Consider the following 27380-nt stretch of genomic DNA (forward strand, 5'->3'; position numbering starts at 1 on the left):
ACGAAGGGAACAGGAGGAAAAAGATGAGTAATGCCTTTCAGAAATCTATTTCCAACAGGGGACTTGAAAAGAGAAGTCTGATCAAGAAGCCGGAGGAAGGCAGAAATGGCTAATAGGTAGCTCTTGAGAGTGCCCAGAGCAGAGCCCTGCTGGGCCAGAGACAGGAGGAACAAGATAACCTCTGAAAGGGGGGCAGAAAGGGGATCCACAGCCTTTGCTGTGCACCATGCCACAAATGTATACTGTCTTAGTGGAGGGACCCTGGCTGCAAAGATTACATCACAGACTTCGGGAGGCAAGTCAAATGACGTCAACTGCAGCTGCGCAATCTCCACACAAGGAGGATGAGGCTGGACAGGTTTGGGTAGAGGACCGTCCCCTGCTGCCTTGACAGTAGATCCTCCCGAAGAGGCAGTCGGATCGGGGGATCAATGGCCATGTTGAGCAGCTCGGGATACCAGACTCTTCGTGCCCAATCTGCAGCCACAAGAATGACTTGAGCCCGGTCGCGCTTGATCTTCTTTAGCGCTCTGGGCATAAGTGGTACAGGCGGAAAGGAATATAGAAGACAGCAACTCCACTTGCGACGAAAAGCGCTGCTTAGCGAGTGCAGCCTTGGAAATTCCAATGCGTAGAATTGCTGTAATTGCGCGTTCTCTTCGTTGGCGAATATATCTAACCAAGGCTCTCCCCACTGTTGAAAGAGACCTTGCACCACTTCTGAGTGAAGACGCCATCGTTGATCCATCATGCACCTGCGGCTGAGTTTGTCTGCCCTGGCGTTCAGTGAGCCGTGTCCCGAGACAGAGGGCCTCTTGACATATGGTCCACGACCCCACCCCCGCCTTGTTTGTTGCAGTACCACATGCAGTGGTGTTGTCCGTCAACACCTGCACTACTCTTCCCCGGACAGAGGGAAGGAATGCTTTAGCTCAAGACTGATCGCCCGAAGCTCCAGAAGTTTGATGTGGAGCTCAGACTCCGCCGGAGACCAGAGGCCTCTGATCTTGTCCTCTCCCCTGTGTCCGCCTCATCCCAGAAGGGATGTGTCTGTCACCACTGTGTGTTCTGGTTGGGGAAGGGAGAGGGATCTGTCATTGGCCCAATCCTGGTTCGTGAGCCACCACTGTAAACGTTGTGCAGTGCCCTCCGAGATCTGGATACAATCGGACAGATTCCCCCGATGCTGTGCCCACTGGAACTTCAGGTCCCACTGCAGAGCTCGCATATGCCACCTGATCGACCAGCAGGATGCAGGAGGCCATGAGGCCCAGCAGCCTGAGGGCCATCCTGACGAAACCGGGATAGAGGCTGAAAGTTTGGAATCACAACCCAAATATCCCGGACTCCCTGTTCGGGAGGATAAACCCGAAACTGCGTTGTGTCCAGAACCGCTCCGATGAAGAGGAGCATCTGAGAGGGGGTCAGGTGTGACTTCAGCACGTTGATGGAGAACCTCAGCGAATGCAAAAGGTCGGCCGTAGTCTGGAGGTAGGAGTCGACTGCCTGGGGCGAGACTGCCTTAAACAACCAGTCCTCGAGATAGGGGAAGACTGGAACGCCTGATCTGCGCAGATGAGCTGCGACCACCGCCATCACTTTCGTGAACACCCGAGGGGCACTGGTAAGGCCAAAGGGAAACACAGTAAACTGAAAATGCTAGTGTCCTACAATCAACTGCAGGTAATGTCGGTGGGTCGGCAGGACAGGGATGTGATAATAAGTGTCCTGCAAGTCCAACGCTACCATCCAGTCTCCAGGGTCGAGGGCAGACAAGACCTGGGTCAACAATTTTAACTTCTCCTTCCGGAGGAAGCGGTTGACGTCCCTGAGATCCCAGATAGAACATAGGCTCTTATCCTTCACGGGCACCAGAAAGTAGTGGGAATAGCAACCACGACCTACTTCTGTGGCAGGAACGCCCTCGATGGTGCCCTTTGCCAAGAGAGCCGTTACTTCCTGTTGGAGAAGGGCCAGGTGCTCACCAGACATGCGATGGTACTGGGGTGGCATGGCTAGAGGGGTAGTCTTGAAGGGGAGGGAGTAGCCCCTTCGGGCTATCTGCAAAACCCACATGTCCAACGTGGTGGTGTGCCAGTGGGGAGGAGGTGATGGCGGATCCTGCCACTCACTGGTGCTTGATGGGCCTGAAAGGATGGACTAGGAGGGTTTGGAGGCTGCTGCAGAGGGAGCGGTGGTGGACTGGTCCACCCGCTGGCCCCCAGAACCACGTTAGTGGTTCGCACGTCCCCAGCCGCGCTGAGGTTCAACAGCTTACGCTGGCCTGGGGCTCGGAAAGGAACGTGCTGGAGCATCCCTGGCCACGAAAGGCAGACCGTGCAGGGTGTGGTGTGGAGAGGCCCAAGGACTTGGCCAGAGCCCGAGAGTCCATGAAGTGCTCTAGCGCACTGTCTGCCTTGTCGCCGAAAAGGCGACAGCCATCAAAGGGCATGTCCATCAAAGTGTTCTGGACATCCTAAGAAAAGCAAGTCGATCTCAACCAGGCATGACTGCATCGGCCACCAACGTTGAAATGGTCCTACCCAGTGAGTCAGCAATGTTCAGTCCACAGAGGATGGTAAACTTTGCTACATCTCTCCCTTCAGCAACAGCACAGAAGAGTACGGCTCAGGCCTCCTCCGAGCCACCGTATCCCCTGAGTGGGAATAACGGCCCAACAGGCATGCAGTGTTTACTGACCGCAGACCTAAGCTGGAGGAAGAAAACTTCTTCCCAAGCTGATCCAGCTTCTTGGATTCCCTGTCCGATGGTGCATTAGGGAATGCGCTTTGGTACTTTAAAGCTTGGACCACAAAGCTCTCAGGGGAGGGATGTTGAGAGAGGAAAGTGGGGTCACCAGGGGCGTCGGGCAACCATCCTATACAAGGAGCCCCTGTGTTGGGCCTGGACCAAGTGCCCAAAAGGATGTCTGTTAGGGCCTCACTAAACGGCAGCTGGGGCTCCGAAGAGCTCGCTGCGGGCTGAAGAACCTGTCAGGAGGTTAGTCCTGAATGCCACAGTAGGTAGCTCGAGGTTTAGGCCTCGGTCGCCCTACGCAACACCACTGCATAAGGCGCTCCTTCCTCCGTAGCCACGGTAGGAGGAGACAACATGCCAAGGTCTGGTGAGGTGTCCACACCACTGGCATCCCCCAGTTCCTACCTCCAGTCCTGGTCGTACTCCACCTGGTCATTTAAAGGGTCACCCGACCCCTCCCAGTCTTCCTCACCCTCCTCTGGCTGTCAAATTGACTGAAAATGGCCAGGGTGGAATGCAGGCACAAAAGTACCCATCGGCGCCTGCCGGTCCGTCTCTGTATCCACATCGGGGTAGAAGCCGGGGTCGATTGCTGCGGACGTGGTGCCAGTGGAATCTGCGCCAGTGGAGGTGTAACTAGGTTGACCGGCATCGATCTCCATCCAGGCCTGGATCCAAGGGGGCCCTACGGTACCGAGGCCGAAGTTGCCGAAGGCCTAGGGCCCCCAGCCGAGTCCGCGGGGCCCAAAGGCGCACCGGCGGAGTTGGGCTGCCCAATGATGGCATGCATTGCTTCGTAGAACTGAAGAAGCTGGGCAGGGGTCGCTCCCGTTCAGGCCGGAGTTGACCCTGTAGGCTCCGCTTGCGGAGCCGGCACCACCCGCCCCCTTCGCCGCGTCAGCAGACGGGTGAGGGGAAGTCGAAGAGCGACGCTGCTTCTTCGATTTCTTCTTATGCTTCGACTTACCTCACCCCGAGTGCAAAGACTTAGACGAAGAGTGATGATGGCTCTACGATCAGTCCCTCGCCCTCCCACGTAAATGGGACCTCGAACGACGCAGAGCCAACTGCCAGGCCTCGAGTAGCTTTCGGCATTGCTCCCACAAAGACTTCGGGCCATTGTTCCGCAGTCGGAGCACGACTTGGGGTCATGGTCGAGCCCCTGGCAGTAAAGGCACACACGGTGCGGATCTGTCACCAACATCAGTCGGGTACAGGAACCACAGGCCTTGAAACTGGGCATCCCTCGCGCACCAGGATTCTATGTTAGACTCAAAAAACTAAGTAGCCAATAGTCGCAAAAAAGTCAGTCATAAAGTGACTGAGGGTACCGCTCTCTTCGGATCTGTGCTTGCTGGCGTGGGAAAAAAAAAGAACTGACGTCTAAGTAGCTACCGCAATGTCATCCCGGTGACCACGATGCAAACGACGAACGCAGAGCCGACCAACGCCACCTTTCGACACGCAGGGGTACTGCTGACGAAAAACTTTCCGGAACCAGTCTGACCCCTGGGGGTAATTCTAAAGTAAGTAATCTATAACTAACTGTTTCTTTCAGATAAAAGCTGTCCATAGTAGGGCATTATTTTTGGAACAGACTGCTTTTTCTCAACAGTTCTATACATATTGAACTCCATGTGCAATGAGGGTTTCCCATATGTCTGTGATTGATTGTGAACTTGTCTACCAGTGACGTGTATGGTATAGGATCAATGCTGCACATAATACATGTTTGCTACCCCTAAGAGAATTGTATTTGTGATGGTATTAATGATGCTTCATATTACTCTGAGCTATTTTGTACTTACTTTCAGGCCTCGAATGCCAAACAAGTTTATAGATTAATGCGTACAAAAGAAGCGTGGAAGTTGTCATAGGCAAGGTCATCAATGATGTCTTTTAAGATGGCATCGGTGATGTCATAAATGATGTCACAGAACATGTCATGAGTGCTGTGAGCTGTGAGGCCACAAGCAGTGCATGGTAGGGGTGCAAGTTATAGCTAGCTCTGCTAACTATAACTGGTGCATTTACATTTGAGTTTTTTAGTTCAAAAGGTTAATGTTCTCACTGATATATTCACCTAACTATAACATCACTTTAACCTCTGTTTTTCCAGTTTTTTTTTAATGTAACATACTATTTTATCACCATACGTAAAGCCAACCCCACCGCTGAGCATGGCATTTGCCCGTGTGTGGCAGGGGGTTATCCACAGTGGCTGGCCTGAAGCCATCCCCTGCAGGAAGCCCCCCACAGGCAGCCAACTCCACACAGCGCACAGCTTTTGCCTGTGCACAGCGTGGAGCTGGGAACAGGGCCTGGCCAGTGGCTAGGACCTGTGGCCAGCACCATTGTGTACTATTAACATAGAAGGGGCAGGCCAAACAGGCAGAGCTTGTAGGTGGCTTGGTGCCTTTGCATTCTCAGCAGCAATTAAATGGGAGAACCGTGGACTCTGCCCTCAGACAAAGACAACAAGAAAGAACCCACTAGTCTTGGACAGTATCTACAGAAGAGACTCGGTTCCAATAAATCAGTGATATATTCACCTCAATCAAGGACGTCTGATCGTTTTTCAATGTTGTACAGAAAACACGATGTCCATTAGCCTGGAAAATGGCAGGAACACCGCTGCATACTACTAATGTGGAAGGGTTGGAGACAAACAAGCAGTGCTGATATTTTTTTCCTTTGTTAAAGGGGAGTAGGGCCACGCAGAGCTCCTCCCAAAGCCTTTAAAAGGCCCTAGAGGCCCCATTCCCCATGGCCGTGTTTTTTTTTTTTGTTTTTTTTTTGAGGGGAGGGACACCTCCTCCCGTACCCCCTGGGGCCTACGTTTAATATGGGAAAGTGCTCTGGTACCCACACAGGGGACCCACCATACACTCGTTGAGGGGCCTCTTGGATAAGCCTAAAGGCCCCAGCTGGCTAATGGCATTGCTCCCGCCCGGAGCAGCTATTTATGCTCCTCCCTCTGGGCAGGAGGTATATCTTGATCTGTTTTGCTTCCAGCTGCAGAAGCATTTTCAAAGCTCCTCCACATTGGGAGCAGACTTTGTTTTTGCTTCCATTTGGCAGCAGTTTTTAAAATGCTCCTGCCAGGGGACAGCAAGCACAATTTTCCGGCCCACACCAGTGCAGGTGGGAGAAATGCTGTGCCCCGGAGGTGGGCTCCACGGGACCCAGCATGCGAGCCAGCCCCAGAGGATGGGGTACCGGGCCATTAACAGCTCAGGGAGGGGGGGCCACTCAGTCCCATCCCTTTTAAAAAAGGTCGGAAGCACCGGAGAATGGGGTTACCGGGCTTTTGAAGGCTTGGGGAGGGGAGCCATATGCCCCCTCCCCTTAATTAAACAACGCAGGTCCGGTCTGCCATTTTGTTTTTTCCAATCTTGCGGGATCGAAGCAAAAATTGCAGATTAAAAAACAAATTGGCCTCCTTATGGGTGTCCCCCCCGCCAGCGGGGCCTCAGGAGGAAGCTTATCCCTACCCTGCCCCCTTATAATAGTTTTTTACGTCTCGCCTGTGTTGCAGCGCATGTGCTGCTCGCTGGCTAGCAATTGAGAGAGAGGGATTTCAGAAAAGGGCTTTAAGCCCCACCCCTCATTTCCATTGGCTGGCGCCACCGTTTAAGCTAAGCGGTGGCCTGCCATTGGAAATGAGGATTTTTTGTGGATGCCCTTTCGCCTCGGGTCGCCTGCTTTACTGCTGTCGCAAAGCACTTTCTTATCTTTATGGGGCCATGTGTTACTAATTAGAAACACATGGCCCCATAAAGACAAGATACTGTGAGGAGCACACCTCAGCAACCGTGGTTATGGGGGGGGGGGGCTGTTGCTGCACGTCTAATGACTTGTTAAGGGGAGCATGAAAGAAACAGTGTTGAAGGGCGGGAATTTTGACGATGAGAGAGAGACTGCGGGCAGTGAGGTGAGGGGGGACTGTAGGTGCGGAGAATACAAACCGCAAACCGAAGAAGCGGCGAAACAGGTAAGCAACAAAGCCTCCTACTTAACAGTCGTGGAGAAGCTGATTGATTGAGGAAAAGTAGTACGGCCTTGTTAGCGGGCCCTATTTCACAGAAAACATTTATTAGACCAAAATAGTTTGCAGAGTCCAAACGTGGGTAGCTCATTTTGTTAATGGTGCATTGCATTCTGGGACTTAAAGTCCAAATTGAACAATGGGACTGCACGCCCCAGAATGCTAAGCCAAAACAAAAAACCTAGACCGGATGTACTACTCTGCGCTGCCTGTTAAAGAATTACAGGTGAGCCCTCCAACACAAATCGAGCAATAACGGAACCAGTGTGCTATCAAAGATGGTAAAAAATAAGATTCGATATTTGAAAGGAAGGCGGGCCCTTTATTCCAACGGGCATTTCCCCAGTGTGCTGAAGGCCAGTTTAACAACCTAGGGCCGCTCACTGAAGCAGACACTAACTCGGAGGCTTCAAAAGAGGAGAGAAATAACGCATTCAGAAAGGGAAAAAAGAGCAGAGAAAACAAGAGAGGTGTGGATAGAGACTGTCAGGGCTGCTTTTCAGTCTGGCCCTCAGAGCCCCGGCCTGAAAACTGACTTTGTATGCACTATTTCATGGACGAAGTGTAGGACAACTCAATTCAAACAAGTCTGGATTTCTCCTGTCTTTTTGTAGATAACTCAAGTTTGGCGCCTTCTATTTATTTCTATGAGTTTCCCAACCTCTATTCCTCCACACCGTTGGAGGAGCTGTTTTTGAGGATGTCTGTGCGTCCCTGATTGGGAATTTACCTTTGATTTTTAGCATCACCACAGTGCAGACTCCCATTTACACTCATTTACAGTAAAGAAGTAAAAAGATGCTAATTGTATTTATATAGTGCTTACTAACCCTGACTAGGCATTGAAGCGATTTTCGGCTAGCAGCTATTCTGGAATGAAAGATTATAGTCTAATAGATAATAGTTTAATAATTGGTAGATTAGTGATTTTTCTTTTCCTTTGAACATTAGTTGAACTTTAAATTTCATGTGTTTGTTTAGTAGCTTTAAGAGTATAGCGCCACATTCCGTTGAAAGATGTTCTGAAAGTAAGACGTTTGAGGACTGTGGCCTTCCTGCAGTCTTTTTCAAACTGCCATAGCCAGCAACGAGGCACATTTTCTGAAATCAGGACTTCATGGTGGCGAAAGCTGCTGTGAGTTCACCGGATAATGTTTAATGTATTTTCCTAAAGTGTAATGCACAGAGCCACTTTCCTGCCCTTAGTAGGAAGTAAAAAACATCACAGTGAACTGCAAGTTTATTAGTCGGTGAACACTTTGTTTTTTGGGGTTCTTCGTTATATTGACTCAGTCGCAGAGGTGAGAGGGAGTGCAGCTGGATGCTGGAGCCCTTCCCAGAATACACACTACAGCAATTGCTTTTAAAACAAGCATTTGCAATGCAATAGGTCTCACATTTATGCGCGTTTGAGTGTGGGTCGAGTGACAGACAGTCAGACACTGTCTTGCCAATCTCAGGAGAGTGGTGTGGGGTACTTGTGTGAGGCACTGGATGGTGGGGCAAAGGGTAGCTTGGTTAACAACTGTGGGGGGGCCGTGTGATTCAATTGCTGGAGAGCATATTTTAAGTCCCAGTTTTCCAGAGCTATGCAAACACTAGGTGGAGTACGAGTTCTCTGGTTCCGGGGAGCTTGCGCAGGGGGCAGACATTTTGGTGGATTCCAGAGGGTTTGAAGAAACTTTTGGGAGTGATCCTGAAGGGGGTGGCTCAGGTTTTCCCCACCCAAGTGAGGTAGGGGAGGTTTGTGGTTGCCCAGATATCTCCCAGTGTAGTGGGAGGGGCATAGTGTCCCAAGTCCTGTCTCAGAGGAGAAGGAGTGGGAGTGGGCTGTGTCCCAAGGTGCCCGAAACCCAGTCCCAGGGCTTGGTTAGTTCCATAAGTGAACACCAGAAGGAGGGCCTAGTCTGTACCGGGAGGCCATTTCCTTAGGGGGATCCCAAAATGTCAGGTGGACTGAGGGGGCTGCTGTAACAAGCATCCCACCAGTTCTGGTGTCTGGCAGGACCGCTCCAGTGGGGAGGGTGCATGAGTCCAGAAAAAAGGGTGAAGGGGGGGGGGGAGGCAGTCCCCAGTGGAAGGACCAGTGGGTCAGGGGTTGACAGGTCTGAGGTCAGAGCACCCCAGGACTGACCCTGGTGAGACTATATCTGGCCTCGGGGGGGGGGGGGATGGGTATCTCATGCTCTGTCAAGTGGTCAAGTGGGCAGGAGCCTCTTGCTCGAAAGGGCTGCTTTTGCTGTTGCTGCCAACCATGGTAGCTTGACTGCTGCCATGTTTGTTGTGCTTCACCTGGAATTTGTGACTGTTGTGTCATTTGTTGCCCCTAGCCTAATGCGCCTCTTCCAGTGGATTTCTTGCTATTGAAACCACCTATTTTAAACCAACTTCTCTGCTGTAGTGCTCCCATCGCCCTTACCATTTCATTATTTTTTTTCATCTGTTGCAGACTCTCATCGACCTCTTTGCCGAAGAGTGCGTCTCCCGTGAATGGTCTGTTGGCCTGCTTGAAACATGATATTCTGAGCCAGGCATGCCTTCTCAGGATTGTACCCGTGTACATTTGCCTGCTGGCAGTGTCTGCTGCGTCGAGAGCTGACTTGAGGCAAGTATTTGCTACGTTCTTGCCCTCCTGGACGATGACTTTATTTATTTACTAGACTACCAGCAATGATCACCTCAATGCAGCAATTAGGGTTACCAGCACGAACGTAAAAATCATTTTTCAATTTGGAACGCGTGTACATGGATAATATGCAAGTTCATTAATTACAACCATAGCTCCAATGTCCCTGGCAGAAGGTAATATTTGTAATATAGTATCCTTTATCACTCAAATATTGGCTTTAAATATTTTATTTAAATCCCTTTTTCTCCAAACATCAGTGTAGGAGTTCTGAAAATACACACAATTTTATCTTGAATACACCCTTTTACATTTTGGCAATACATATATTAAATCAACCGTGCAATGTATTCTAATTTAGCAGGCTGGGCAGCACACTGTAGAACTACTTCCCTGTAGCTCAAGAGCTACCAGTAGCTCCCGAGCTACTAGTTGTAGAAGCCTTACATATGCATACACACACTGAATTATAGGCTACGATCAATAGTGTATATGTCCCTAGACTGATGCCTTGTCTATATTTCCCTAGACTGAGGTCTTGTCAGAGGAAGCATTCCTTTTGAATTAGTTTGAAAGGTCCAATAATCATTTGTGGCAATGGACTAATATCACTGTGTGTGGCATGGCAGCACCTGGACTCAAGGAATAATGAAGACTGCACGCCGGAGGCAGAGTTTGATTACTTGGGATGCCGTGAAGGCACAAAGATCCACAGGTTATCCGTTAAACCAAACTACAGAAAGAGCTTAATGGTTAAGCCGGGGTTCTCTGCGCCACTAGACATTCCCAATTAATCAATCTCAAGGAGGTGGCAGGTCCCAGCTCCACATACACCTGTAATCCATGGCGAGGCATGCTGTGGCACAATGTCTCAAACAAACTGCTTCAACAAGCTGCAAGAGGAGGATGAAGAAGTTTTTGAAAGGGAGAAGGTATCAAATATATTGAATGTTTCTGCATAATTAGCCAGCCCAACCATGCCCAGCTCCAGAACAACAAGAGTCTAGCAGCTCTTAGCCTTGCAATCCTAGGATCAAAGGTACAGCACCAGACACCATAGCATTGATCAGTGAGACCTAAAAGCATTGTGAAACTGGGATAAACTGCTACCTGCAAAATCATATTCTGTTCATTACAAAACTTACAAATTATTTTGACTTGTGGCATACTATTTCAGTGAGTGATTTACTATGAGGCAATCTATGTAACAAATCAAATACATCTTAAATTCTTTAAAAAGTCACAAATTGCCTTTATTCATGATCAGCGTAATAACCTCATCCAGGTGACTCCCCTTTTTAGCTAACATATCAGACTCGTGGCTCACTGCTCCTACCCTTACAAGTTTTTGCCAACATTTTTTGATGAGGAAGTCGCTCTCACGAATAAAATTAAGGAAAACATTTTCGCGTAACATCTTTAAAAACACAAAACAATGGGACTGAGCTATCAAGTGTTTTGTATACCTCATCTATGCATGAGAAAAAGTATTTAACATAAATACTACACTGAAATGTTGGGAAATGGCTACAGATAGAAGAGTAGAAGTGAAGAAATTTTTTTTTAGATTCAATAGTGCACTAACCTCGCAAAGAAGCAAATCAATGATGTGGAAGACCATGTAGAGAGGAAACTTTGCAGTAAACAAAGTAAGAAACCACTGGGAGGCATACATGTGTGCTTCGAGGCTGATTTCCAAGAAATGGTTATACAAATCAGGGATGTACTCCTAAATTAAAAAAGCAATGATTGCAATTAAAACTTTTCATCTTACATTTTATTAGGTGAAAACAATAGATATTCACAAAAATAATGTAGGTTATATTATACTGACTAAACAAAACCGAAATTTTCACTCCCAGATTCAATATCTAACAATTTCTGCTCCAAGCAGTATAATTTTTGAATTCTTAAAAGTACAGATCTGGGACTAGAAGCTACTAAAACCAATGACATGCCAACACATCGTTTGACACGTCAAATGAAAATATCAATGCAACTTCGACAAGTCACTGGCAAGCATTTACAGAAGCATGCTAAAATATGTCAACTTAAATTTCAAATTTGATATTAACAACAAACAGATATTGTACACAGACATTTTTATTCTTTGATGGTATTTTTAGTGGGTAAAATGTTACAAGGATGAAGTAGGGCCCTGAAATATGTACCAGATGTATGCACGTATTTTAACATGGAAAATAAAACACCTACTTGCATTTACATATAATTTTTCGATGCAACAAACTGCATCCCAGACGCTGTAAACGATGTAACAGAAGTTGGCGTGAGCAGATGGGCAGAAAGCGTAACATGGAATGCTTGAAAAGTCCGCTATGATGTCGTAAATGTATTTTATTTCCCTAAAGTGGTCTTGAATTTGCAGACAATATGTCTATTTTTTAGGTACAATGTGGGAAATGTGTGACATACTATAATATTAATCCACTCATTTCATGGAGATGGAATTGTATGAATCCTAATTCTATTATGTTAGGTGGAAGGTAATGCAGAATGGTAGGTGGGTCATTGGAAATGGAATATTTGAAAGTTGGCTATTGTACTGGGAAAAATTGCAGGAGGGAGGAACTGCAGCAAGGGTTGGGGGAGCAAATAGCAGCGATGGGGGGTGCGAACTGCAGCGATGGGGGAGCGAACGGCAGCGATGGGGGAGCGAACGGCAGCGATGGGGGAGCGAACGGCAGCGATGGGGGAGCGAACGGCAGCGATGGGGGAGCGAACGGCAGCGATGGGGGAGCGAACGGCAGCGATGGGCATGGGGGAGCGAATGGCAGCAATGGGGGGGTGCGAACAGCAGCAATGGGGGGGTGCGAACAGCAGCAATGGGGGGGGGGTGACCGGCAGCGATGGGGGAGGGAATACCAGCGAGACAGGGGAGCGATCACCAGCGATGGGTTTGTAGCGAACACCAGCGAGGGGGGGGGGGGGGGGGGGGGAACACCAGCGTCATCAGTCACCAATCATGGACACTGGTGTTCATGTGACATGTGGGAGCCAAAGTCACTCGAACCAGCTCTCCACTTCGTCACAATGAGAGTAACTCTTTTTAAGGAAAATGTAGGCAGTGGGAGGACACTACCTCTGGTGAAAGTGAGGAGTGTTTATGGGAAAAAGAGTGATGGAACCCCCTCCTCCACTTATATGAACAGGTCTTTGTATTCATAGTGTACGTTTGTATTTGTATTTGGTATTTATAAAGCGCGAACTGTCGCTCCGGAAGGAGCATCTTGGCGCTACGTTGAGTGGAGGGCGACCTGTTTGTCCTTGACCTCTGCAGCTCCTCATTGATGGAGTCTTCCCCTAGAGAGAATGAAGTGTCCCAACTGAAAGTGGGCATGTGGTTCCTTGGATATTTGTTTTGATTCATAGCCACATGACTACTGGTTTCAAGCAGTGGATACTGGCTGATGAGATCTTCTCCCCCATCCCAACACCATTCTCACTGTATTATGTGGCAGGCTGGCCTGCCGCCCACCTCACAACCTTTTGTACTCACTGATGCAGTCATCAGATGAACTCAGTTGGAGGGGGGGGGGAGGGAGGGGGGGGGGGGGGGGGGTTATCGCAGTTTGAATGATTTTCTGTGCACTTATGGCAGTCCTGTTAATACTGATGTTCAGTGTTGGGAACGGTTTGTGGCAGTGCATAACTGTTAGTTTTATTCCTTCTGTGAGGTGTGCCCATACACGTACAATGCATGTGCATTCATGGTGCCCTGCTTTCTTTTGGATTTTCTTGTTGGAAATGGGGAACACAGCACATTTTGAAAAAACAAAAGCGGGGATCAATTACCTGGGACGTCGGGTTTCACTGGCTAGGATCACCCAGAAAGGAGTTGAATATTTAAAAGTGTATAGCTTTTCAGCAAATTTATGTGACAATTGTGTATAAAAATGCAGCATTTGACCATACTTTTTTCGTAATTTTCTGGAAGAGACCCTGCCATTCTTCCAGACTCCCCTTAGACGATGTTGGGCTCACTCACTTTGTACGCTTAATTTAGGACAAGTCTTACATCCCATTTTCAAAGATCATCAGCTGATACTGCAAGAACAGCCAGTAAACAGAGGCTTGATGAGCAATGTTTAATTTCTTTACCCTCCACTAGGACTACAACTTTATACTCTTCTGAATCAATAACAATACCTAAAACTTTGTTACAAGTTATTGCCATGTGGTATTACTGTGAAAGTATTAACTGTACCAAATAATTTAAGTCAATAGCAAAGCTCATATTTAATATATGGTCTATATCAACTAATACATGTGGAACTACTATTGTTTTTGAAATCTCCCTTTTCCCTTTGATTTTTCAATACATTTCTCATTGAGTTGGTGGAGGGTGGGGCTCCTAAATCATGACTGTGTGTGGTCAAAATAATTTAGGATCCCATGCAGTACTGTGGCACTAGATCTTCTTCATGTATACACACACTTTTTCATGTGCTACAAAGAGAAGCAAGTAATTTTGCCCCAGCATATCACATCAGCTCCCTAACATAGGATGTATCTACCATAGACATTTATCACTGTTGTGCTATAATAATCATGCAATTATGGTACTCCAGGAATGTCAATTGTTGTGATCTCACCGAGGTATGGTGTCAGGTGATATCACTTCCAAGGAAGTTTCACGGTCATATAATAATAATAATAATAAAAGCCTTTTATATAGCGCCTGGTTACACTAGAAAACAGTGTGTCCCCGCGCTTTTTGGAACAAGGACTGGGGAAGCTGGGGAGAAAGGAACAGAAGGGGGCCGAAGAAAAGGATCATATCTTCGGGAATAGAAATGTTTTTAGCGGAAAGTTTTTTCTGATGGCACTTCCTCTGATGTCTTCAATGGTCAAAGGGTGTCTGATGTCACGTCTGCCAACCCTGGCATTTGGGTGAACTGACACTCATTGTTATTTGATACACACACAAAAAGTGTGATGACTTCTTTGATAAAGGCATGACTTAGCAGGTCAAGTATTACTAAAGCAGAATGTGCCTCACTTGTGCAGGCTAGTAATGCATCAGCTATAAACAAAGCAGCACCTTCCTAACTGTTAGCCCTTACTTCGAAAAATGGTGACCTAATTCAGAAATGTAATCACAAATGTTCCACTTTAATTAAGAAAATGCTTACAGAAATACACATGCATATTATTTCAAGTTTTTACTTTTAAAAAAACGACATCTTTAGAGTAATGAAATGTGCAAAAGTACGTTCAATTTACATTACATAAAGGGTTTAGTTAAATAACAAGCAGCTCAATAGATTTCTCCAGTGATGGGGGATAATACTTTAGATTCAGTTAAGTGTCCTACAGACCCATACCTGCATAAGGCGCTCCAGCTGATAAAACTTGCAGTGCAAATCTTCAAAGTTTTGTTTGAAAAGTTCCCGTAGTCCATAATCAAACATGATTTTCACCAGAACACTAAAAGCCTGTTCTTCAGGCATCTGTCAAAAATGTAAATACAACGAGCAACAGTTGTTAAAACAAGTCTCATCCGTGCTTCCTTTACCTTGACTCATCTAAATCAACGACATATGCACACATGCATAAAAAGGCACTGGTATGGCAAACAGTTTTATTTAGTTCACTGTTCTACGAAACAGCCAATGTGCTGTTATTGTTAACAAATGCAATCCACGTTTAAAAAAAGTAATGACAATATGCGAAGGAGACTAGGAATCTATCATGAATGACTACGTGACTTACCTTCGGTAATGATCTTTCTGGTGGATATTCTATTTACATGCAGATTCCTCATCTGCTGAATACCCCCATTCGCCAGACCAGCTCAGGAAACTTTGCAATAGCTCTCCTGCACTCGTACCTGGCACTTAGCTTCATCTTTGTGTCAGGTATCACGCCAGACATGACATAGCCACAGAAATATAGCACTACCCCAACACTCTGACTTGTGTTCCTCGTCCATTTTTTTCCGAGCCCTTAAAGACAGGGACTAGTACAGTTCTCAAAATTGGGAGGTGGGTATGATTGCTGATTAATCTTTAAATATAGTATCCCCCATAAAGACTGTTACCCAAGGAAAGTAACTTGTTATAGATACTGATGCCTTCTGTTGAATAGATACTACAACAATGACCCTCGCAAGTGGTGGGTCTGAATGAGTGATCAACCATAATGTCCTGGAGCACAGAAAGAGCAAAATGGCAATTCCTTCTTACTTCAGAATCCAAGTGATTTTGCAAATGTGTGAAGTTATGCCCACTATGTCATACAGCATATATCTGGGAACGGGCATCACCCTGGACAATGCCCCCAAAAAGTCGCTTTTGGTAGAGTGAGCTCAATACCTTCTAGGGGGTCGCCTTTAGCAACAGCATAGCGGCTCTGGATACTCTTTTGGACTGCCTTGCACTTCATATCTCACAAAGAGCTGATCATGAGATCGAAATTTCTTGGTCCTATCAACACTCTAACACTCTAGCAGACCATCCTAAGAGGATCCAGAGGGTCCAGACTATGTAGCCTCTCCTCTTTTTTGGTTCTCAGAACCAATTTGTTTGGGAAGGAGAATAAAAGGAACCTGACCCGCTTATAACTACCTGATGTGCTGAGATGATGTGACGGCTACTAAGAAACACCATTTTAAAATGTGAAAAGCCGCAAATAGAAGTTATGCTCAATGCTCAGGCTCAAGTTAAGGTCCAACTGAGGTATAATAAATGGGGATGAAGGGAACATGTATGCCAGCCACTTAAAACAAAACTCACAACTAGTGGGGACTTAAGCTGAGATGGTTGGCCAGGTAAATAAATAAAGGCAAAGAAGGCTGCAACATAGTTCTTAACTGTTCCCACTGCATAGCCTTGCTGGGTTCATGAAAGTACAAAGCACAAAACAAAGATTTGCCTTCATCAGCTCAATGCTCTCCTCCGGGCACCAGGAAACAAAACGGTCCACTATTTTTCAGAAAGGCAAGGGCGGAGGGAGCACACTGTCTCATCCCAGCACAGTTTTCCCCATTGCATTCTGGTAAATGAAGTACGCTTACTTTCAAAGTTGCTGTAGTTCTTCACCAAAGTTGGTGCAGGTAGAGCTGTTATCTCTAGACACGTGTTTCTGGTTTTAACCCATCATCAGTAGAGAGCAAAAGTAGTATAGAGCAGAGAAAAGTACTCAGGGGTTGCTGAAATGGTGCCCAAGTCTAAACAGTTCACAGTACCACTTCACAGGCACACAGGTGCATCCAAGGAGAGCTCGCAGGCTCAAGGGAGCCTTTTAAACACAAGAGGGGAGGGAGAACACTGCCTCATCCCATTGCATTCTGGTAAATGAAGGACGCTTGCTTTCAAAGTTGCTGTAGTTCTTCACCAAAGTTGGTGCAGGCAGTGCTGTTCTATCTAGACAAGTGTTTCTGGGTTTAGCCCTTCATCAGTAGAGAGCAAAAGTGAACCCTAAGTAAGTATTATCATACACTGCACTTACTATGCATCGGGCAAACTGAGTGCTGGGATGTGAGGCAGTGAGCGCTCACCCTTCTCCTGTTTGAAAGCACCCTTGAGCTAATGACCTGACGAGCTCTGGTTGATGCACCTGCGCCCAGCGAGTGGTACAGAGACCTGAGAAGACTTTGGGCAGCATTTCCAGCACCCCAAAAAGAATGTGTTGCTCTCTACTGAACTACTAGGACAACTATCCTGAAACACGTGTCTAGAGATACACAGCACCAGCTGCATCACCAAGGGTAAAAAACTAAAGCCTGACAGCAAAGTAAGTGTTATCATGCACTGTCTTTACCATGATGCATCAGGGCAAAGTGAGTGCTGGGGTGTGAGGCAAGGCGCGCCCACCCTCCTCCTATTTTTCAGAAAGGGTTCATGGAGGGGACACATGCTGACAGAATTGTGTCCACCACTACTGACTACATGGAAAGAGCTCAGATGTGCCTGTTCAATCAACATGAACCAAGATGGAGGATCTGGAGGATGGGTACAGAACCTGCCCCAGACGGCGAGAGGAAGTACACCGTTCGTACGAGCAGACCGTTGTTTACAGATAGATTATCAGGAGGTCTGCATAGCACATCCTTGGCAACTAGTTCAAGGTAAATCGAATCAGTTGTTATGTTATGTTATAAGTTCCTTATAAAGTGTTCGTACAGCCAGGGGTTTCATGGCGCTGCTTGGAACATGCCGAGAACAAAAGGGAGATTTATATGTGCGCTTTTATGAACAGCCGCGTTTTAAGCAACTTCCTGAAATTAAGTAGGTCTGTGCAGGATCGGATCTTTAGAGGGAATGAATTCTAAAGTCTAGTGGCCAAGTATGCAAACCGCCGTCCACCTTCTCGTTTCCGTTTACAGGTAGGAGTGGTCAGTAGCTAGAGATGCATTGAACGAAGATTGCGGGAAGGTATGTACCTAGTTAAAAGGGTATTGATACATTTAGGGCTCTTGCCGTGTAATGATTTGAGGACCAAACATCCTGTCCTGAATTCTGTCCTTTGAGATATTGTAAGCCAGTGCAGTTTCTTCAGCAGAGTCTGGCAGATTGCCATCTAGGTTGTTGATGGATCAGCCTGGCCACCTGATTCTGGACCATTTGAAGCCTTTTAGTGAGGAAGAGTGGCAGTCCTAGGTAGATTGAGTTCGCATAATCCAAGTGTGATAATACCAAAGCCATTGTTTATTTATTTATAAAGTTTTTTATTGCGCGAACAAGATCCCGGGGGATAACAGAGCGCTTTACAATATGATGTGAGGAAGGACAAAACAATATCTATAACAATATCATAAGAGTAGGGAGAGAAAGAAAATACCGTGCAAAATACAATAAAACAAGTGTAGGTGGGTAGCAAGGGTGGGACACAGTGTACAGGGAGGAGATGTATCAAAAGTAAGAACAAGGACAGCAGGAAGCAATGTCAACAGGCTTGTGTGACTAACCCTATTAGGGTATGAATTTATTCATTAGGCATCTTTTGACTTCCACTTTGAACGCCGTCAGTGAGGAGATTCTGCGAACTTCCGGTGGGAGAGAGTTCCAAATCTTAGGGGCAGCTCTTTTTCTAAAGGACGAGTGGTTTCAGGAGGAGGGTAAAGCCACTTCTTGAGTCGCTTACGCCACAGGATAGGTTAATTTTTTTTGCAAGGTTCGTTGGAGTGTTAAGGTGAAGGGCTTTGTGAGTAAGAACAGCAATCCTTAATTGAATTTGTGCTTCAAAGGGCAACCAATTGAAGCACCTGAGGCAAACCTTTACTAGTGCTGCATGAGTGAGCATGCGGCTGATTTTCCTAATCCTTCATAACCGATGGAAGCATTTGGAGACCACTGAACTTACTTGGGCTTTTAATGATCAGTCACTATCTATAATAACCCCGAGGCTTTTTACCGAGGTAGATGGTACTGGTGGGGAGTCAAGATCAGTAAGCCAGTACTGTGGGACCCAGAAGGTCTTGCTTTTGCCTGTGAGTAGTAATTCTCTCTTACTAGGGTTGAGCTTTAGATGGTGTTGATCCATCCATTGACGGATAAAGAGCATGGTAGTCTGGAATTCAACCACTGACTTAGGTGAATTATCAATAGTGCAAGTTAACTGAAGATCGTCGGCGTAGTTGAAAGTCATCACGTTCATTTTCTTCAGTGCTTGAATCAGAAGGAGGAGGTAGAGATTGAATAAATGGGAAAGCGAGGAACCCTGTGGGACCCCACATGTTGTAGTTAGCTTGGGGGCTGTAAATGTGGCCAGGCGCACTGATTGAGTGCGACTTTAAGAAAGGAACTGATCCATCGAAAGGCTGGGTTCTGGATGCCGACCTGTCTGACGTGGTCTTCCAGTATACTATGGTCGACCGTGTCAAACACGGCTGACAGATCTAATAGTACCAGGGCCTGTGGAATGTCTTCATCTGCCTTCTTATGTAGGTCATCCATAACTGGCAGTATCACGGATTCTGTTGAGTGGGCAGGGCGGAAGCCCGCCTGATGAGAATATAAATAGCCAGACAGTTCCATGAAGCTGGACAAGCATTTTGCCACATGTGCTTCTAGCACTTTCACCAGATAGGGGAGCAGGGAAATCGGACAATAATTTGACAAGTTGTCTCCAGTTTTGGCAAAGCTTCCTAAACACATAAGGAAGCACAGGTACAGGGCTGGGGAAGTGAGTAGTGCAAAGAAAATCCCATGTGAAATGAATGATGCGAAAAAGCTTAGAGGGCACAGAACAGCCGGCCATGTACATTCTTCCGAGTGGCACAGAGATTCACCTGAAGGGTGGCCTTAAGGAAATGACTGTTTGTACCATCTCTGGGGAAGCATCCACTTGTGGTCAAGCAAGATGACACTGACTCAAGCTGTTGGCTACCTTGTTGAAGGAGCATGCCAGGTGGCTGGCAACCAGCGGAAATCCATGTTCCGGAGTCCAAGGTATGGGCACCTGCACTTCTTGTACAGTAGCTGAGAAGCCACTCTGCCCTGCTAGTTCACATAAAACATTGCAATTGTGTTCTCAGTAGGAATGTGGCAGACCAACCTCAAAGGGAGGGCAGGAAGACTTTCAGGACCTGACAAACTGCCTGCAGTTTGGCCATGTTGCTTTAAAGATCAGAGTCCTTTGGTCTCCAACTCCTCCAGGGTGTGCATGCATCACCACTTTGGGCCAGGTTCTCCTCTATTGACCAACACTGAAGATATGTTCTTTTTTCTGAGTGGATCTTGATGATGTCTCTTAGCTCACCCTGTGTTTAAAACACTGCAGGTGGAGACATCACTAGAGAGCCTGAATGTGCCAACATGTATGAGTGAAGAACAGTATGAAGATGCCAGCAGACTGAGCAGGCAAAAGAACATCAGGGCTGTAATTTGACCTCCCTTGTGAAACATCAGACTCATTCTGAATATCGCTAATCCTCTAGGGAAGAGGTCAAACTCTGACAGGCCATGTACAGTACCTACCCTATAAACATGAAGTGTTGAGAGATCAATGTTTATTGTAGTAAGCTGTAGAATTCAGGTCGTCCAACACCAGCAGTGGCGAGCCTGCAACACCCAGCCAATCATCTAGGTATAGGCATACCCAGATCTCCGACCTGTGCAGAAGGGCACAACCACCAGCAACATCTAGTGAGGACCTCTGGACCAGATTTTAATCCAGAAGGGAGGGCGGCAAACTGGTAGCGCTTGGCGGCTACCACAAAATGCTGGTATCTCCTGTGTGACTGCAGGATCGGTAGATGAAAGTAAGTGCTCTCCAATACGAGAGACACCATCCAGTCTCCTAATTCCAACACCAACATCATTTGAACAAGGGACAGCATCAATAATTGCTCTTGTTGAAGAAGGAATTTAGGACTAAATGGAGACTATCATCCTTTGTGCGCAAAGAAGTACCAGGAGTAATATATCTGTACAATCTCCTATTCTGGGACCAACTCCCCCACCACCTGTTTCTATAGAAGGGCTGCCACATCTTACTGGTGAATGAGTGTTTGTCTGACTGCTAATAGGGTAGAACTGGAGGGGAAACAGACACTTCATTGGATTTGTAAGACCTATCGTTCTGTCATAATAGCTTGCCAGCCCTTCAGATGGAGTGATCTACCCTTCTCCCCAAATGCTGCATGTGATCCAGAAGGAAAGCTTATGCGCCTCTTGGTGACGTAGAGGAAGAAGGCTGTGGCACCTGCCTGAACTTGGAAACGACACAGCCCCGGCCATGCCTCCAAAACCAACTTGGCTGTTGTACAGGCTGGGAAGACTGGTTATGACAATAGGGCGCGCTGCAAAACTTGTTCTACTGGCAGTGAAAGTCACAGGTGGGAGACGCCGAGCCCAAGGAATGGGTGGTAGCATGATCCCCTCTGAAACTCTTGAAGGTCAAGTCAGACTTGTAGCAAAAAAGGCCACACCAAATAAAAGGCATGTCTATCAAACTTGCCTGGACATCCCTTGAGAAGCTCTGTGTATTTTCTGATCGCTAGCAATGATCCCATGGCAACTAAATCCACGGTGTCCAGGTCTGCTCTTAGGATCCGTTTTGCACAACCATACTCATCTCGGACCACCGCTGCAAAATTGCAATTTAAGTGACCTGGGGGCTGTACACCACCATTTGCACCATGTCTCGCAGCTCATGGATGTATCTGGTGGCGTTCATAGATTCGAGTGTCAAAGTTCTTGAGGACAAAACTTTCCTCCCAATCACTTACAATTTCTAAGAATCCAAGTTGGGAGGTGCAGTAGGAAAACATCATGGGTCGGGTTTTGTACAAGTTGAAGCCTGCACCACAAGGACTTTCGTGAACTGTGGCCAGGTAAAAAGTTTGGATCTCTTGGTCTAGAAAAAGAGTGGCAGGCGATCTGCCTGTTCACAGCTGGTTTAGGCTAGAGGTGTGTTTGGCCCAGGCCACGTTGATAGGATCCATTAGTGCCTAGTAAAATAGAAGCATGGTCTCCGAGGCCATCTCGGTCAGAAAATGTCTCCATTGGGTGAGTTCATTCCAGCACCCCTGCCACCTTTTAATGGCTGCCATAAAGGATGCCATCTCCATAGATGGCAGCTCCATAGATAGCAGTCCTGCAGGACATTCTATTCGACCTCTGCAGAGGTATTGAATCCACATAACTTTTTAAGGGCCAACTAATCTTTCTCAATAGAATGGCCTTAGTTTGAGGTATAGGGTCCGGAATCTGAGCAGGTTTAAGAGCTAATGGCAAAACCTTGAGGAGGGTGTCTGGGGCTACACTGGAAAACCCCCCACCAGTGGTATGCCAATTGAGAACACACCAGTTCCATGGGCCCCAAAAGTGCACCCGAGGGAAGCAAAGAGCCACTGAAGAGTGTCCACATGGCTTAGGTAAAAGCAAGGATTGCATTGGGAACTACAGGTATGAGGGGAAAAAGGTTCAACATCAAGGCAGGAAGTAGTACCAGAGGTGGGGTGGAGGTCCAATGAGACTTACCCCCACAGCAGGAACAATGTCAGGTAATGAAGTAATGTCTCCTGAGCCTCCATTTTGCATTTTTTTTTCTCCATTTTATGTTTTGTAGGAGGAAGACTATGTCAATTTCAATCTAGACACGTAACACTAACAGCGCAGCGCCAAACACTCATCGCATGCCCAGGCAATGAATAACTTTGCCTCCCTTCCTTTATGGGCATGGAGAGTGCATGAGGCCACACTGATTGCACAACTTAGAGTTGTGCTTAGGCTGCAAGCATCACAAGCAGACCATGTGAGGTTCCAAAATAGATAACTGTCCATGGTAGGAGCAGCCAGCCTTGAATCCGGTCTTCTTTAGTGGCGACATCTTGCCTTTACTATTTGTCTTTTCTGTGATAATGCACAGAAGTAGCCTCTCTAGTGCTACATGGCTCGGTGGAAGTTATGTCCGGGGTGGTGCCGGAAACAGAGATGAAACATAGTGACAAACACCAGAACAGGAGAGCTATTGCAAAGCTTACGGATCCAGTCTGGCACCTAAGGATAGTCAACTGGTGAGGAATCTGCAGAGGTAAGTATCCTTCACAAACAGGAATTACAAGTACAGTTTACATGATGTTTCGATATTCAAAGTTACACTTTACCATGCATAACCAGGAGTCTTATTTTTTTAACAGTGTGAGAAATTGAATTATCTGAAACTATCTGAAATCAGATACATGGGAATGAACACTGGTAAGTGCTCAGGAATACAAGGCTAGGCTGGCTAATGAAGAATGTAATCTAGGCGTGATTCAGACAGGAGAAAAGACCTTCAATTCCAGAGTTGGATTTCATATATGAATGCATGATTGTTGGGTTTGGCAATAGAAATGAAACAGTAACACCAACAAGCAGATGGGAAAAATATGAAATGCAATGTCACCCTAGATTTTGCCGTGTCACACAAAATAATATTTTTCATTGTTCAATATGCAAATAAGAGGTAAACATAAAAACACTTAGAAGGATAATAAGGGGGCGGGGTGGAATGTACATTATTATATTGGTAATGATGAGCAAGCTACTATTATGGTTTACTTGATTTTCTGCCCCTAGAATCCAATATATGCAAGCAGAACCATCAGCCCAGAACTCGGTATGTCCCTAAAATCTGTGGTTAGACATATCCATTAGAAGACCAAGTTACTTACCTTCTGTAACACTTTCTGGTTCTGACAGCAGATTCCACACTTCACTCTCACCTCTCTGGTTTGTGGAGTGGTCTCTTTTTACTACCTAAAAAGGTCCAAACTTAGAAATCTGCACGCTGGTACCTCCAATTGTTTTGCACCTCACATCCTAGAGTGTGAAGAGTCGAGCCCGAAACATGCAGGGGTGGTGCTTGTATGCGTCTTCGCTCTGTCTGAGTTGGAACAAGGGCAATGCAGAGCTGCACGAGCCCCACCAAGCAGGGAGGACTGCTGATAACAGTTCTGGATCCAGTCTGGCACCTAGGGAATATTCTAAAGGTGAAGAATCTGCGGTTAGAGTATCCGCAAGAAAGAGTGTTCTAATGTGAATACAGTAAAGTGTTTGAACACTCCGAACAAGAGCTTTGGAGGTTTACCAATCATGCTGGGGTATGCAAGAAGCAGGTCTGGGGTCTTTGTTCACGTAGTGTTTTAGTGAGCAGGTACTGCAAAGTTATTCAGATCTGGTCTGGTAATTTGTATCTTCTAAAGCAGGCATGATAGATTTGGTCATAATAGCAACTACACTACCTGAGCATACTTGATTTGTAATTGGATGGTCTTCTATGGTGAGGCTGTGTCATAGCATTACTTGATGTTCTGGGCTATAGCGTGTACCAAATTGGGATTGAGTGTTTGGTTGTTTTTTTGCCACTCCACAATATGAATTGATGAATATATTAAGACAGTCTGCATATTCCACAGTGCAAGTTGCTGAGACAGATTATATAATTTTAATGAAAACGTTGTTTTGGAGAGATAATCACATCAGCAAAGGTGCACCACAACCTATAGTATACGATATATAAGATTCAATAAGTAGCGAAGGGTGATATTCCTCAATTTGTAATCCTTTATTTCAAAAGCATAAATGAATTACTATACAGCCGACGCGTTTCGTCCCAAAACAGGGGACTTCTTCAGGGCTGTTAAATACAAACATATAAATAGACAGATATAAAAACATGTTTGACAGTCACTTACATACATCTATATATACAATACAATTTATATACACTTAAAAAATGCCTTAAGAACAAAATAAGGCATATGGATATGTTTGCTTCTGTTAAGAATATAGAGAAGTGTGTCTAGTTGGAATCACTCCATACGGAATCAGACACAAGTAGACAGACAGCATGAGGTATAATTAACAGAGGGGTATAATATACACAATAGCTCCATGTAGGCAGCACAGTGAACATTTCTAATTATGCTGCTCATATTGACAGAGGGTAACATATATTTCGTAAACTAGAAGTCGAAGAGAAAAATTATACTCGAAATCGAGCAAGAATCATAGTCAGAAGGAAAAGAATCCAACTTTGCAGGAAGGGTGCACCCTTATCTCCACCCTTACTGCAAAGTTGGATTCCAACTAGACACACTTCTCTATATTCTTAACAGAAGCAAACATATCCATATGCCTTATTTTGTTCTTAAGGCATTTTTTAAGTGTATATAAATTGTATTGTATATATAGATGTATGTAAGTGACTGTCAAACATGTTTTTATATCTGTCTATTTATATGTTTATATTTAACAACCCTGAAGAAGTCCTCTGTTTTGGGACGAAACGCGTCGGCTGTATGGTGCTTCATTTATGCTTTTGAAATAAAGGATTACAAATATCACCCTTCGCGACTTATTGAATCTTATATAGCGTATACTGTATGTTGTGGTGCACCTTTGCTGTTGTGATTATGTGTAGAGTTCCTTAGGGAATAGGCACTGTTGCGGTGGGTGCTAATCAGTGTGCACACGACTCCCCATTTGATGATTAGGGGTCAACATATACGTGGGGTTACTGTTTGTTAGGTGCTGTTGAGAAGAAAGTTCCACCTTTGGGTCTCTGTTTTCCTAAATTGTTTTGGAGAGAGTTGACCACATAATGCTCTCTATATGTTGGTTGATGTTGCACTACATTCTCACCTTCAGAATAGATATCAAAGCAGTACCTCCCAAGGTTCAGTGTCAGTGGAGTGGGTTCGGACCAAAACAAAACGTTCTGTAGGACTTAACAGGCAAAATGAGTAGTGCTTCATGAATGTGTAGATTGACACTCATGTTGCACCCTGGAGATGTTGGGAACGGGCACTCTGAATGCCAACACAGTGGCGGCAGCCTTGGCCATGACAGTATGGCCAATCAGTCCTACGAGGGACAGATGCTTAGCCAGTGTGAAGCAGACCTTAATGCAAAGGACAATCCACGGTGACAGCATCCATTTCTGCAACTCCTCACCTTTCTTTGCCCCAGACAAACCCAAAAATGGTCTTTGGTACGATCAATTTAAAAGCTCAAGGCCACTTTGGGATCCAGCTAATGGAGTGTCTTCTCTCACTATGAAGAATGAGGCAGGAGAAAGAACGCTGGGAGGGTGATGGATTGTCCAAAGTAAAAAGGCAACACGACTTTAAGCCAAAATGCAGCGCTGGTTTTCAAAGCTCTTTTGATTGGCAAAAAGGGGGTGTAGGACATCTGCACCAAGAAAGCCTTGATCTCACACACGTGAAGAGCTAAGTGATCGCAATGAGGAAGACTAATTTGAGGAGAGTCAGTAGAACAACAAGCAGCTGGGTTTACAAAAGAGGAACAGACGGACCAAATTAAGATCCCACTGTAGCATCTACCTACAAAAAAAAGGCCAACAAAGTCTTTTGAAACCACGTTTTGAGTGCAGACCAAAGTCATCTGGTATTTTAGAAGATTTGTGTTTTTGGGCTGCTACATGTAACATCATCCAGTGCAACACAGACTAAACCTCACTTACAACAGAACCTTTCATTATGAAGGATCCCAAAACCAGTCAGAGTAACTCAGGATCCTTAATGACAATTTGTTAGCCCTCAAACGAAAGTATTAAAGTACCAGGTACAGAAGGGGAAGCATGAGTATATGTTTTTGTTTCCATTGCCGTTCTAAACATCTATTGTTGAGCAAGCTTAGCTCTGATGTCATTCCACCAGCTTTCAAATGTTGGTGGGAAGTTCAGCAGGACTTGAGTGAGAAGAGTATCATGGTGAGATGTTAGCTAAAGGTGGAAGTAGTGAACTGTATTTATTAGACTGGTATGAAAGGGGTTATTTTAGCATGCAATGTCCAATGATTTTCTAAGCTCTAGCCATTGTTTTAGTATTTATGCAGTAGTCTCCATTGACGGAGAAGAGATGTGAATGTGAAACTGAATTGTAACGCAAGTCCAAGAAAAGCGATTTATTTTCACAATGATGGGCTATGAGAGGCAATTATTTTATGAAGTAGACGCCTAGATGTGCAAGTAGGACAAGAGATTAGCTGAACAAGATTCATTCTTTAATTCCTGATTGAATAGCAGGAATTTGGTTCTGTATAATTCAGATTTGTCAAGCCGGTATTAAAATCTTCAAGTATGCAGAGATTGGGATGTTTTAAAATAATCTCAGAGACAAAGTTGGGGAACTGGTCCACAAATGAAAGTGGAGGGTGGAGGTCTGAAGATAAGAAATGTAGATTCTTAAGGTTGCAGTGGTGGAATATTAGATGAGCAGAGATCGGCATTCTCAAGTAGTATACTCTACAAAACATTTTATAAACTGTTCTTGTGAATAATAAATAAGAGTTCTAAAGTCAGTGAGTACAGCTTCACGTAGTATTTGTGCCACATCAATGCCTAGCCAAGTTCCATTAAGAGAAAGTCAAGGCTAGAATTAGAGATCGGTCAAGTTGGGATACTCCTATTCGAGCATGGTCAAGACAGATTTGTATTTGGCTGGGTCCAATCTGAGATAGCATGGCCGGCAAAAGA

General features: G+C 45.8%; 1 protein-coding gene across 2 annotated transcripts in view; it reads right to left on the bottom strand.

Moving 5' to 3' along the window:
- Positions 1-27380, bottom strand: part of RABGAP1 (RAB GTPase activating protein 1) — an 855191-nt gene that overhangs the window by 271935 nt on the left and 555876 nt on the right. For both annotated transcript variants that reach the window (XM_078641966.1, XM_078641967.1), the window contains 2 exons: positions 14777-14902; positions 11017-11160 (listed from right to left, as the gene is read on the bottom strand). In XM_078641966.1, the coding sequence (XP_078498092.1) occupies positions 11017-11160; positions 14777-14902 (270 nt within the window). The remainder of the gene's footprint in view (positions 1-11016; positions 11161-14776; positions 14903-27380) is intronic.

The sequence above is a fragment of the Lissotriton helveticus genome, chromosome 5_1 (genome assembly GCF_964261635.1).
Source record: "Lissotriton helveticus chromosome 5_1, aLisHel1.1, whole genome shotgun sequence".
NCBI classification, from domain to species: Eukaryota; Metazoa; Chordata; class Amphibia; order Caudata; family Salamandridae; genus Lissotriton; species Lissotriton helveticus.